General features: G+C 42.5%; 1 protein-coding gene across 2 annotated transcripts in view; it reads left to right on the top strand.

Annotated features, from left to right (window-relative positions):
- The window catches only part of rnf166 (ring finger protein 166), a 21,480-nt gene extending 8,170 nt beyond the window's left edge, over positions 1–13,310 (top strand). Inside the window, exons 2-7 of one of the 2 annotated variants that reach the window (XR_014535031.1) lie at positions 5,371–5,527; positions 6,633–6,745; positions 8,426–8,540; positions 8,739–8,846; positions 8,983–10,847; positions 11,350–13,310. Coding sequence is in view for 1 of the 2 variants with exons in the window: in XM_083550191.1 (XP_083406317.1) it covers positions 5,371–5,527; positions 6,633–6,745; positions 8,426–8,540; positions 8,739–8,846; positions 8,983–9,048 (559 nt within the window). In the remaining variant the exon portion in view is untranslated. Of the gene's footprint in view, positions 1–5,370; positions 5,528–6,632; positions 6,746–8,425; positions 8,541–8,738; positions 8,847–8,982; positions 10,988–11,349 lie in introns of those variants that run through there. The other variant, XM_083550191.1, reaches the window with a different exon arrangement.
- Positions 13,311–15,000: the final 1,690 nt, after the last annotated feature.

Here is a 15,000-nt window from a genome sequence, read left to right on the forward strand (position 1 = left end):
TGGTTGGAATAGTCTTCCACGGTCGGTTCAGTGTACAAAAACTCGAGTCGGTTTCACTTTGATTAATTGGTTATACCAAGGAGGAACAAATATCATTAAACCTCAGTTTTGATGATAAATTAGGACTTTTATTTCAAACAGAGCGTCTTACAGTTACCTCATGTATACAGCTGAACAATTAAGGGTTAAGGGCCTTGCTCAGGGGCCCAGCAGTGGCTGCTTGGTGGTGCTGTTATTTGAACCTATGATCTTCCTTAAGCGAATCCTACTCACCACATGGCAACTGGCAAACAAGCGCTGAGAACCAATCAGGAACTGCGAGACGTACAGAGTTCTTACCAGTGGGAGATCACTCACTGCTCCAAGCAGATTTAAAGATACATGACAGTGGTGTGGATGATAGACACTTGGGAACCATGACAACGCATTCGTGCGAATAAAGGAAATCTTCTTCTTCTTTTCCTTTCGGCATCTCCCACTAGGGGGCGCCACAGCGGATCATCCGTCTCCATACCCCCCTGTCCTCTACATCTGCCTCTTTCAAACCATCTACCTGCATGTCTTCCCGCACCACATCCATGAACCTCCTCCTTGGTCTTCCTCTTTTCCTCCTTCCTGGTGTCTCCATCCTCAGCATTCTCCTACTGATATACCCCATGTCCCTCCTCTGCACATGTCCAAACCATCTCAATCTCGCCTCCCTCACCTTATCTCCAAAATGTCCTGCATGTGCTGTCCCTCTAATAAACTCATTTCTAATCCTGTCCATCGTCGTCACTCCCAACAAACATCTCAACATCTTCAGCTCTGCTACCTCCAGCTCCACCTCCTGTCTTTTACTCAATGCCACTGTCTCGAAACCAGAGAACATCTCAGGTCTCACCACAGTCCTATAAACTTTCCCTTTCACTCTCACAGATACTCTTCTATCACAAATCACTCCTGCTATCACTCTTCTCCACCCACTCCACCCTGCCTGCACTCTTTTCTACACTTCTCTAACACTCTAAAGGAAATAAATGAAATAAAAAAAACCGAATAATATACCTACAAAAATACAATGGCTAAAAGTAAAATACAAAATATTAAAATGAATATAAAATGGAATTAAACAAACAAAAATTGTGTTAAAATAAAAGAAAGAATAATATAAAATGGAATATAAATAAATAAACAACAAAGCATAAAAGTAGCAATATAAAGAAGACTATACTGTGGTATAAAAATAAATAAATAAATAAATAAATGGATCGAAATAATAAAAACTAAGAATATTTTCAAACGAATCTAAAATGGCATAAATAAATAAATAAATAAATAAATAAATAGGGAAACATTTAAGAATAAAAATGTAATAGAGAAATGAAAGCGAGTATAATAAAATAGAATATTGTTAATGTAAAAGTGCACGCTGTTCACTTTAATACTGGGAAAGTCCAAGTTTTGGTCCTTATTTTCCCTTTATTTTTGGTCTGTATTTGTGTTTTGTGCTGTATGATGATGTTCATAACACAATGGGTTTGTGTGTGTGTGTGTGTGTGTGTGTGTGTGTGTGTGTGTGTGTGTGTGTGTGTGTGTGTGTTCGCGCTTTACAATGTACCCTTTTTCTTTCCATATTATCACAAAATATACAGTGGTAGCTGGTCTGGCACTTTCACTTGGTGCTTGGCAGAGATCTCTTTCTCTCTCTCTTTCTCTCTCTCTCTCTCTCTCTTTCTCTCTCTCTCTCTCTCTCTCTCTCTCTCGCACCATTCTGCCTTATCGCATTTCACCTCCTCCCTGCGTGCACTCTGTATATTTAGGACATGTAGTTAAGCACAGCAAGTGTGTAGATGAGAGTGTGTTTGTGTGTGTGTGTGTGTGTGTGTGTGTGTGTGTGTACAGGCTGTGTCCGTCAGTTAATCTCTCCCCTCTCCGATGTTATGATGAATACGTTGCAGTAAAGGATTGTAGGTGAAATATTGTGATGTGATGTCGTCTCGCCGCTGCTGCTTCCAAAGTGATAGTAACTGTTACTAACCAAAGTGTTAGTAACAGTAGCATTATTATGGTATTAGTGTTATTACATTCACGTGTTATAATTGTTTGTTTGTTTACGTCAGCCTGTACGGTGTTCACTGTTCGTCCCTTGTGTATGTGGGGGGGACACCTACAAGTGGGAAATTACACCCCATTATACAATAAAAACAGCAGATAACAATGGCCTCCATGTCTTTGTCTGGAGAGGAGACGATTGGGTTCTCAATAGACCTATCGGTTTACTTTGTGGGTGGTTCGTATTTTTTAACTCCATAGGTATGACAAGGCAGGAGAGGACAGGACGGTAGAGGACAGAGGAGGGTAAGGTAGGACAGGACAAAGCAGGGTAAGGTAGGACAGGGCAAGGCAGGGTAAGGTAGGGTAAGGTAAGGTAGGACAGGGTAAGGCAGGGTAAGGTAGGGTAAGGTAGGACAGGGCAAGGCAGGGTTAGGTAGGGCAGGGTAAGGCAGGGTAAGGTAAGGCAGGGTAAGGTAGGACAGGGCAAGGTAGGGCAGGGTAAGGTAGAGCAGGGCAAGGTAGGGTAAGGTAAGCATCGTTCTTGCTGATGAGACCCACCACGGTCGTGTCATGAGTGAACTTGATATTGTGGTTCGAGCTGTGCATTGCTACACAGTCGTGAGTCAGCAGAGTGAACAGCAGTGGGCTGAGCATACGGCCCTGAGGGGCTTCAGTGCTCAGTGTGGTAGTGCTGGAGATTCTGTTCCCGATCAGGAAGAAGTCTAGGATCCAGTTGCAGAGGGAGATGTTCCGGCCCAGTGGGTTTAGCATCTTAATCAAGTGCTAAGGGATGATTGTGTTGAATGCTGAACTGAAGTCTTTGAACAGCATTCGTACGTATGTGTCATTATTGTCCAGGTGGGTGAGGGCCAGATGGAGGGTTTGACGATATGCAAACTGCATGGGGTCCAGTAAAGGTGGTAGCTGGGTCTCAAAATGCCTCATGAGGAGCCTCTGTAAGAACTTCATCACGATGAGCGCGAGTGCTTTAGGACGATAGTCATTAAAGCAGCAGACCTTAGACTTCTTTGGCACTGGGACAATAATCGTTGTCTGGAGGCATGTAGGAACAACGGCAATGCTCAGGAAGATGTTGAAGATGTTGGTGAATACATCTGCACATTTCCTGAGCTTCCATACAGCTCACACAGTGCCTCCTAAGCATTAGCGATGGGGGGAATGTACACTCTGATAATGCAGTGTTGAATTCCCTGGGTAAATAAAATGGTGCGATGAGCAATTGCAAACTCTGTCGCCGAGCCACGTCTCCATGAAAACAAAGACTCAACAGTCACTAAACTCCCGCCACGTGGTCCGCTGGAGTCGGATGTAAATCCAATTTATTGTCCAGGGAGCAGACGTTTGAAAGTAGAATGGACGAAAGAACCAGCCGGCTAGGGTTAGCCTTTAGCTTAGCACGGACACACGCCCACTTCCGCTTCCCCGAGCACCACTTCCGACGTCCCCTCTCCCGGCCACCGGCAGAGGGCCTGGTCGCAACGGTTATTTAGTGCTTCATCGTGCAGATTGGTGCATGATTTCTGTACTGCAGCAGCGTCTGGTGGTCGTATACATGAGCACAGCTGTCTCCGATGGCCATGTACCAGGTTAAATACATGAAAAGCACCATTTTGGATCTGGAGAGGCCGCTGTGTGCTACTGCCATCTCATAAGTGCTGCATAAAACAATATGTAATGAATATACCTGCATTAGATTGAATATAACTACATCATAACATTTTTATGTATTTATTTCTTTTAGGAGTTGAAACGCTTTAGCGAAAGACGTCTGCTGAAATACTTCACACTTTCTTTTGAGAGGTTTTGGGTTCGGGGGTTGGGTGAGACTGAGTTTTTGCACTCGCATTGACGTGACGTGACTCTCTAGCTGCATTAGATAGAGTTAATAGAGTGTGTCGACGTGAGGTGAACACGTGCAGTCACGCTTCAACCCATAACACTGAAGTGTAGTGATGTGTCATTCATGTTGAGCGAATTTGTATATGACTCAGGACTAAAGAGTCGTTTTCGAGAGCGATCAGTGTGCAAACGTTCTGTACAGGAAGCAGAAACGAGCGATGCGGACCAGAAGGTTCAGGAAATGAACTAATCATTTGTGCTTCCTGCACAAAGCCGAAACAAATTGAGTGCTGATTGTTTAATTTCGGTATGTCATCATTTTCTGCTTTGTCGCGTTATCGTTTAGTCGGAAAATGATCAAAAGTTTGCGAATCCTGAAGATCGGTGGAACATGCACTCCGGGCTTCCCTCGTCGTCATTCCTTCCTCTGTTCTGTATTCTATATTAGATGCTGCATAATAAATGAATACATATATATAGTTTATGGGTGCTCGAACACAATTCGCCGATGATCGTGTTAAGTTTGATCGGCGGTCTCTATAAAGGCAGATCGAGAAGAGTCGATCAGATGAACAATTTTTTACGCACTGCTAAAAATGGCTTCACCGGTCTAACAATTCTACTGAGTTTGTGAAAAGGACAATACATTTAGCAATCTGCAACGTGTGTACCTAGAAAATTCCACGAGGCGGTAAGCAGCCAGAACACTGCCAACCCTATCAGACATTTGAAGTTTAGTCACGTAAAGGAATATGAGCAGTTTTCAAAGTTGGCTAGCGCCAAGAGAAAGAGGGACGCTTCAGCAACTCGCTTAGCTGTAGGTAACAAAGTCAGCAATCCTAATGCAAGGACAGTAAGAAGCATAAAGAAATATTTGACACAATAATGAAATTCATATGTCTCTTTCTATTGGGGAAGACGAAGCTTTCCTGCAACTCGTGTCCTACTTGGATTCACGTTACACAAATGGTTCTCAAAGTGTGCGGTGCGGCCCTCTAGTGGTGAATAAAAACATGACACACACACACACACACACATATATATATATATATATATATATATATATATATATATAAAATGTTTTGTGTGTGTGTGTGTGTGTGTGTGTATTCAATTATTAGTAAATTTATTAAAATTAAAACATCAATTATTGTATCTAACACAACTACTCTTTTATTTTCTCCATTTTTGAATGTGATGCTATTTGATGTTGTTTATTAAGTAGCATAAATAAATAGAGAGATAAATGGATAAATAGAAGGCTTTCAATAGACCCTGCAATAGCTGATCGGCATCGGTATCGGTAAAATCCTGATCGGAGTATGACACCCCGAAACAGCCTATTGAGGAATCTCATCCAAGTTCTCCACAGGCTCCTGAATTTGTTCTGTGTTGTTTGTTATTTTGAATTAAACTGATCTGTGTGTGTGTGTGTGTGTGTGTGTGTGTGTGTGTGTGTGTGTGTGTGTGTAGGTTCTGTGGAGACTGCCTTCAGCCGTGTCTCCAGGTGACGTCTCCTCTCTGCCCCCTGTGCCGCATGCCTTTCGACCCCAAGAAAGTGGACAAATCTTCCAGTGTGGAGAAACAGCTCTCCTCTTTTAAAGCACCATGTCGAGGATGCAGCAAAAAGGTTTGTCGTTTCTAATACACACACACACACACACACACACACACTTACATACACACACTCCCATATATACACATACACAGTATCTCACAAAAGTGAGTGCACCCCTCACATTTCAGCAACCATCCTACTATCTTCTCGAGGGACAGTACTATAAAAATAAAACCTGAATATATTTTATAGGAGTCAATGTGCAGCTTGTGCTCACTTCAGTGAGATATTGTATGTACACACACACATACACACATGATACAATTACCCCTATAATGATGCAGTGTGATCCGATTTCGAATCGATTCAACTCAATACGATTCAGTGGAAAAAATCTGATGCTCTGCAATTAATATGGTGCTGATAGATCACTTTTATTTCTTCAGTTCAGACGGTTCAAGAGCCTTCTGACTTCTTACTCCTGGTCCTTTCACACACACACACACACACACACACACACACACACACGTGGCAAAAAAGCTGAAATACAACCAGACGTTCTTCTCCTTTTGTGTCTGCAGGAAGTTACAGCTCTGCCTCTGCCATGTTAATCTGTATTCTATGTGACTCTCAGGACACGCCTCCGTCTCTGTAGTGTTGCGATGCGTCATATTCACGTCATAGCAGCAGCGGCGCTGAGAGAACGCGCTCGAGATACAGTTTAGTGACGAGAAATCAATCTACATAGAGAATATTATTCACAAATTATTGTTCACTTCTTAATTAATAAAAGTAAAATGCAATTAATATTAATTATACAGAAATCAATATTCAAATATATTTTAAACGATGTGTAACTTTTATACCGATGTGAATCATTAACATGAACATACACACACACACACACACACACACACACACACACACACACACACGTACGTGTAAAGAAACTGCCCTAAATGAGGACACTGGAACACTGGAACCCAAACGTCCTGTTCATGAGAAATCATAAAGAAAAAAATGCATCCACTCTGTGCCACACATTTAATTGTTTTGTGTGTTTGTTTATTTGTTTGTTTATTAAGGTATAGTTTATGTAGTGTGTGTCTCTCTCTCTCTCTCTCTCTCTCTCTCTCTCTCTCTCTCTCTCTCTCTCTCTTTCTTTATTGAATGGTAGATCACACTCATTAAAATGAGGTCCCACATTACATCTTGCACGAAGGTGCAGGAACAGATGGCCAACTGCCCAAAGTTCATGCCTGTTGTTCCTACATCACAGCCCATTCCCAGGTAAGATCACGTGTGTGTGTGTGTGTGTGTGTGTGTGTGTGTGTGTGTGTGTGTGTGTGTGTGTGTGTGTGTGTGTGTGTGTGTCTGTGTCTGTGTCTGTGTCTGTGTGTGTGTGTGTGTGTGTGTGTGTGTGTGTGTGTGTGTGTGTGTGATTTAAACTAAATACCTCCTTTATAGAAGTACCTGTTATCCAGTGTAACTTGACTGAATGATGGTGTCAGAAGGTTTGACTTTTCCACCCAGATGTGGAGGTAATTTTTGTGTAGGACGTCTATGGATGCTGGAGCATGAAATGTTCCCTTTACTGGATCTAGTAGACCCAAAACCTGTTCCAGCATCACAACAACTCTGTGCACAAAGCCATATGTCTGGCAGATCAGAAGAAATCATGATCAAGACTGGAATGGATTGTTTCCTGACAAACTCAGATGTTTTGTTTGATTTTTAATTGGAAACAAAAGTGTTTTTTAGGTCAATTTATTTAGAATTGAGGTCATTTTTTTATGATTCAGATGTTTTGAGTTTTGGGATTCTTGTGGTTGTGATGGTGATCGTGATAATGGTGGTGATGAAGGTGATTGTGGTGGTGATGAAGGTGAATGTTGTGATGGTTAATGCGGTGGTTGTGATAGTGATGATGGTGATAGTTATAATGTGGTGATGATTGTGATGGTTAATGTGGTGATGGTGGTGATAGTTAGAATGTGGTGGTGGTGGTGGTGATGACGGTGATGATTAATGTGGTGATGGTGGTGGTGATGGTGGTGATAGTGATGGTGGTGGTGATGGTGATGGTGGTGGTGATGGTTAATGTGGTGATGGTGATGGTTAATGTGGTGGTTGTGATAGTGGTGGTGGTGATGGTGGTGATGGTTAATGTGGTGATGGTGGTGATGGAGGTGGTGATGGTTAATGTGGTGGTTGTGATAGTGGTGATGGTGATAGTTATAATGTGGTGGTGGTGGTGGTGATGGCGGTGATGGTTAATGTGGTGATGGTGGTGGTGATGGTTAATGTGGTGATGGTGATGGTTAATGTGGTGATGGTGGTGATGGTGAAGGAGGTGGTGATGGTTAATGTGGTGGTTGTGATGGTGATGGTGATGGTGGTGGTGGTGATGGCGGTGATGGTTAATGTGGTGATGGTGATGGTGATGGTTAATGTGGTGATGGTGGTGATGGTGAAGGAGGTGGTGATGGTTAATGCGGTGGTTGTGATGGTGATGGTGATGGTGGTGGTGGTGATGGCGGTGATGGTTAATGTGGTGATGGTGGTGGTGATGGTTAATGTGGTGATGGTGGTGATGGTGAAGGAGGTGGTGATGGTTAATGCGGTGGTTGTGATGGTGATGGTGGTGGTGGTGATGGCGGTGATGGTTAATGTGGTGATGGTGGTGGTGATGGTTAATGTGGTGATGGTGGTGATGGTAAAGGAGGTGGTGATGGTTAATGTGGTGGTTGTGATAGTGGTGATGGTGATAGTTATAATGTGGTGGTGGTGATGGTTAATGTGGTGGTTGTGATGGTTATTGTGATGGTGGGGGTGGTGGTGATGGTTATTGAGGTGGTGGTTGAGATAAAAAAGTTCTCTTAGATGGATGCGAAAGTATTATATATTTTTTTTTAGCTCTGAGGACTATCGCTGATTCTGACGGTTTTTCTTTTGTTTCCCTGCTCGCAGCAATATTCCAAACCGATCGACGTTCGTGTGTCCGTATTGCGGAGCTCGAAACCTGGACCAACAGGAGCTGGTGAAGCACTGCATGGAAAACCACCGCAACGACCCCAACAAAGTGGTTAGTACTGACAAGATCCAGGTCTTCACCGTCTGTACGTGGAGATGAGATCTGATCCAGTCCAATCTCAGAGAAGTTCACAGTGATAGAGTTCAGAGGCTCAGGGTTCCATAGTGTGTCACCACCCTGTGTTTTTGGATAGAGGTTACACTGAGCTGTGTGTGTGTGTGTGTGTGTGTGTGTGTGTGTTGATTGCAGGTGTGTCCCGTGTGTTCAGCCATGCCCTGGGGAGACCCCAGCTACAAGAGCTCCAACTTCCTGCAGCACCTTCTGCACCGGCACAAGTTTTCCTACGACACATTTGTGGTAGGCACTGACACACACACACACACACACCTGTACCTACCTGTTCTTGATTGACAAGTAGTACTGAAAATGATACTACTTCTAATTTACTCAGTATTGTGTGTGTGTGTGTGTGTGTGTGTGTGTGTGTGTGCAGGACTACAGCATTGATGAAGAGGCCGCACTGCAAGCAGCACTGGCCCTCTCTCTGTCTGAGAACTAAGAATCCTGCCCCAATAGCCTCCACCAATCACCGATCACCAATCCGACCACCGCAACCAATCACCATCACTTACCCCAACTTCTGTAACCAATCAGATTTCTCTCCAGCTTCTTCATGCTCTAGACATGAAAAACACTCCAGAGCGTCAACAGACCTTTTTTTTTTTTATCTCCTCAAACCTCATTTCACCAGGTAGACCTCACGGCTGCTTCTGTTCCTGGTGTTACAGTTGCATAGCGTTGATCACATGACTCCCAGAGATGTTTTGCAGATCGTGGTGGAGCACGCTCAATAAGAACAACGTCACATTGTGTAACTGCTTCCTCGCTGTATAATAAGAACAAGCTCCAGTCGAGGTTTGAGGATGAAGAGAAAAAAAAAAAACTATTCCACCATCACCATCGGATTGATTTTCCCCCAATTCTGTTCAAACACGGACAGATGACAGGACGAGAGCATCGTTCCATGCTCGGATGATACCGACCGGCCCGCACCGACGTCCTTGTTCCCATGGCGACCGTATAAACGACCGACACCTTGGACACGGACGGTCTCCTGTTGGTTGAATGCGTGTGAGAGAGGATCATCCAGGATGAAGGATGGTCGTATCTACCTTGTGGGAATGACTTTTTTTTTTTTTTTGGCAATACTCGTACAGCAGAGCGACAGGATGATGATGATGATGATGAAGATGAGTTCACACCGTCACCAAAACCAGTAAAATCACGCCATCGCTTAACGACGCCTTCTGTTCCTTTCTTTTTCCTTTTCGTTTAGCTCGTCCCGAACGCTCGCGTTTTTTTTTACACGACGGAATTCGAGCTCCAACGTTCTTTTATAGTTCTCCGACAGGATGCTAGTACTGCTTTGATCTTCGCTCTTTACCGGTTTTCCTTGCGACAATAATATTTTTTACAAGGCATCAGATTAGAATAAAAATCTATTTTTGGAAAAATGCTTTCCTTTAAAACGGTGCACTAAAATCCTGCGAAAGCGAAACGTGCGGACGTGCTGATGAGCTTCTCGGAGGTGAAGAACAGACCCATGAATAAGTGTTCGCTAGTGTTCTCTCCTCCGAGGGAAAGCCGGCGTGAAGCGTAGCGTCATTCAGAAACCGTACGTTTAATATGTGCATGATGTGTGTATTAGATTGCAGTGTTTATCACCAGCAGGGGGCGTGACGTGTGGACTGAATATCGGACTGGGAGGACGATTCAACCCGGATTACTCTCAATAGTGATGGATATTTTGTTGATGTGTTGTGTGCTGATGTTCTGATGTTTCTTTCTTCAGCAGAACGTAATGCAATCTCAAAGGGCTTTCAAAAGAAGCCCAGCTGTTCTTCGGAAGGCAGGAACTGGGTCTTGAATATTTCTGATGAGCTGGACAAGTTTGTGGACACCTGACCTTGCTGTGTGAACATCCCATTCCACATTCTGAATTTGCTGTTATAATAACCTCCACCCTTATAGGAAGATGTTCCACTAGATTTTATGGAGATTTTTTTTTGCTCATTCAGCTACAAGGGTCTCAATAAAGTCGGGGACTGATGTAGGTGAGAAGGTGAGGAGGCCTGGTGTGCAGTCAGCATTCACGTTCATCCCAAAGGTGTTTTAATGGGGTTAGAGCTCTATAGCAGGAGATCTTCCACATCGTCCAAACCCCGTACAAAGCAGATCTTCACGGTGCTTGCACACGGTTCAGGTCTTCTAATACGATCCCAAAGACGTCCTACTCAAATTTGCGTCTTCATATCTCTGTATAAGAACAACATTAAGAATACTTTTGGCCACACTATAGTAGGGTTTAAAGCCAACACGGGAACTGAAGGAAAAAGCGTTCGGAAAACATCCGGCTGTGTTTCTTCATCAAATCCGTCTGATATTTGTAATATATTTAATTTAGCCGTTTTTTGATCACGTAAACAATTTATCCTGTGTGTTTATCGCAATCATTTATCGTATTGTTCGTATTTTCTGATGGTGATGTTCTGTTATATTTAGAGAAGAAACGGGCAGGTGACAACATCCAGGGTCTCGTGTGTGTGTGTGTGTGTGTGTGTGTGTGTGTGTGTGTGTGTGTGTGTGTGTGTATATACGAGATGCGATTAGATTTTTTCTTTCGCAAATAGTTTCAATCATCGAGTGCATAATCATTGTTATTTCCTGGTTCTTGTACAGCACACACACACACACACACACACACACATACACAGGGGAAATTGTATCTTCTGCTTTCGTGTGCCGGAGTCTCACAAATAAAAGTTTTAACTTCGCTCATTGTCACAAAGCGGTTTTACAGATTTTCTCCCGGTATTTCGGTTCGCCTGTGTGCACTGTAACGTGGGCATGTGCCGATCCATAATGTCGAGGGAGCGATTTCGAGTTTAAAGAGAGAGAAAAAAAAGGAATATTTTGACACTCCTTAAGTAGGAAGTACTTTTTACATCCATGTATGAAATTGGTGATTCGTGTAGATATTCGTTTATTTGAGGACGTTACTGTAACGCTTGGAAAATTCAATGAATTGAAACAAAATCCTGACAACGCTGCAGTCCATCGACCTCGTTTCTGTCTGCTTTAATTATATACCAGTGATGTGCGGTGATGGATTTAAGGAAGTCTACACACCTCTGATAAAACTGCATGGTTTTGTGATGTGATGAAAAATGAAAACGATGAGATCAAAGAACTGAGAGTTCAATGAAATAAAACCATTAAAAAATGTGCAATAAACTGGTTGCGTAAAAGTATGACGTTCTGAAATGAAATATCCTACACCTTTCATCAATAAAGTCATTGTGATTAAAGATCAGGATTTCTCTGGAAGATTTTCTCAGCATCATCTTGGACCTCTGAAGGCTTGGTCCAGTAAAGAGCTAAAAAAAAAAAAAAAAAAAATCTGAACGGTATTGTACAAAAGAATCTTCAAATGATCCGATGTACCGTGTTATCGACAAGAAACATTACCTAGAACAGGACGTCCCTTTGGTGTTGCTGAAAGACCTGCGGCACATAATGGTCACTATGGGGTAAAGGGGCGGTGGGGATGGGTAGTCAAAAACCATTTCTCAGGGATCTGGGAGAATGTCTTCTGGTCTAAGTAACCTTCTGGAGATCATTCTGAAAGATAAGTTTAGAACAAAAACACTATACACATGGTGAAGCATGGTGGTGGAAGTGTGTTGAATCACTGAGTTACCACTTCCACGGGGTTTACAACAGGAGGATGAAGCACGGTGGTGGCGGCATCATCGCAATATGTATATCTGCTTCTCTTCAGCTTGGACTCGGGCATTATTTAGATAAGATAGACGGAACCATGACTAACTTGAAATACTGGAGTAAAGCCAGCAGATGAAGAAGGAAAAAACATTACATTTCAGCAAGGATTTGGAACAGCCCGTGGAATGATCTGAATTATGGCTGTGCACACGAGATCCCCAGATAGATCAACAGATCATGACTGGGATGAGTGGGGGAAAAAATGGATGAACAAAGTGCTGGATTAAGGTAGTGGTTTAAGGCTCAGTGGTTAAAGCATTGGATGTTGGATCGGAAGGTCACGAGTTCAAATCTCAGCACCATCCAGCTGCACCCTTAATGACCATCAACTTTCAACTGCTCAGATGTAATTCGCTCTGGATAAAGGCGTCTGCCGAATAATGCAAATGTAAAAAAAATTATTTTACAGAAAGTTGTGTAGACTTTTTTATACACCACACCTGCCAGATTGGGGCAAATTTTTAGCTGCCGCATTTGTGTCATTGTGCAACCCTGAGACCAGGTGAAGGAAACGCAGTGATCAGGAAAGGAACTGTAATATATTCGGCACATGCCTACGGCCGAGCGTGAAGCGTTTTGAAGTACGATCCATTTCCGATCGTGAATAATAATAATAATAATAATAATAATAATGATGATGGCATTTGGTGTGTTTGTGTGCAGTGATGTGTGTGTTTGGCTTTCTGAGGGCCGTATGGGTTTATAACGAAGCTTCTGCAGGTCCCATGACTGTTTTATGAGAATCGTTTTTCTCCTGATGAAACGGAGAAGAAGAATTCAGAAGATTAGGACTTTTTATCTTTTTTTTCTTTTTTTCCCTCTCCAATGACCTGCGACTGCAGCCTGTGAGCCCCCACCCGCAAATACCTTCTCCCTCTTTTTTACACTATTTTGTAAGTGTTTGTAAAATACCATGTGCAGATAATCTTCATGTTCACTGCTGTAGCATAACGTAGGGGTTTTTTAACTTTATATATATATATATATATATATATATATATATATATATATATATATATATATATATATATATATATATATATATATATATATATATATAATGCGCCACTTTCTGCTTTTAATATATTCTTTCCCCTGGTTCTCTTTGAGGAAAAACTATTTCCATACCTGTATGTATATATATATATGTGTGTGTGTGTGTGTGGGTGTGTGTGTGTGTGTGTGTGTGTGTCCTGCATCATGGCCCTGAAGTTCATGCAGGCTGAGGCATGAGCTGGAGAAATGAATCAATCTCCTCCAGGGCTCGACGTGATGGAGGAACGTGGACTATATGGAAGGCAGTGGATCTTTGAGGACACATTTTACGCCCTTGCTCAGGAGAGACAAGATGTTTTTCTGTAGCTGTTTGTAGGAGCTTGATATTTCTTTTCTTTTTTTAATTTTGAGGGGGGACACACAATACAAGGACACCCCACAACATAGCAGCTCCATCACTGATCCAATGACGTGTGTGTGTGTGTGTGTGTGTGTGTGTGTGTGTGTGTGTGTGTGTGTGTAAGAGAGAAAGACGGCACTATCTCAATGGAAACATACATTCATGATGTAATAATACGGCTGGTTTTAGAAGTAATAATGAGGATCGATGTGGAGTTTCAGAGCTGTAACGCTGTCCAAGGATTAAGAGGTTTTACTTCTATGATGTATTTGTAGCAGTTTTATTTTTTTCCCTACAATAAAAACCACTGAACCATCATCCTGCTTTCACAGGCTGGTTTGTTAAACTCGTCAGGCTGAAGGTTGAACCTGACACGCTGTGGAACAAGATAACCTGTATGGTATACCCAAACGTTTGTGCACACCTGAACATTAGATTGCTTTTTGAACATCCCATACCACATTGAATCTCCATTCACTGCTCTTACATTTATCTCATTCATACAACTGCAGGTATGGGGTTAAGGGGTTTTGCTCAGGGGTCCAGTTTGGTGTGGGATTTCAACTCATGCCCTTTTGGTGCCAAAGTCAAATCCCTTAACCACTAAACTACCACCTCACCAGAGAGCTATATCAGGAGATCTCATGGAAAGCGTATCTTCATGGAGCTGGACATTATCATGCTGGAACGTGTTGGGGTCTCCAAGTTCAAGTGAAGGACCGATTTAATGCCACAGCATCTAAAGTCATCCTGTTCAATTGTGTGTGTGTGTGTGTGTGTGTGTGTGTGTGTGTGTGTGTGTGTGTGTGTGTGTGTGTGTGTGTGTGTGCACTCACAGTTTGGGGAAGATCCATATATTGGTGGAAGAGTGTTTGGTGGGTGTCCCAATACTTTTGGTGATTATAGTGTAAGTATATGAATGAATGTGAATTAAAGCTGTTCTTCTTTGGCAGAAAGATAAAGGATGCTACTGAGCATGTGCAGACTGTGGCCTGGTCTACGCTTCTACAGATATTTTATAAAACGTTATTTTAACTCCTGTTGTTCGTAAAAAAAATATATTTTCTTTTTCTAAATAATATAAATAAATAAATATAAAATAAAACCACAAATACGTCCTGAAAGCACTTACATGTCTGTGTAGGTGGCACTATTACATCACTTAAAAAAATAACACACACACTGGGCATGTAAAGCATAATGATAGAGATAATGCTGTGTGTGTGTGTGTGTGTGTGTGTGTGTGTGTGTGTGTGTGTGTGTAGGGATACA

This window comes from Silurus aristotelis (assembly GCF_946808225.1).
Source record: "Silurus aristotelis genome assembly, chromosome: 9".
Lineage (NCBI taxonomy): Eukaryota > Metazoa > Chordata > Actinopteri > Siluriformes > Siluridae > Silurus > Silurus aristotelis.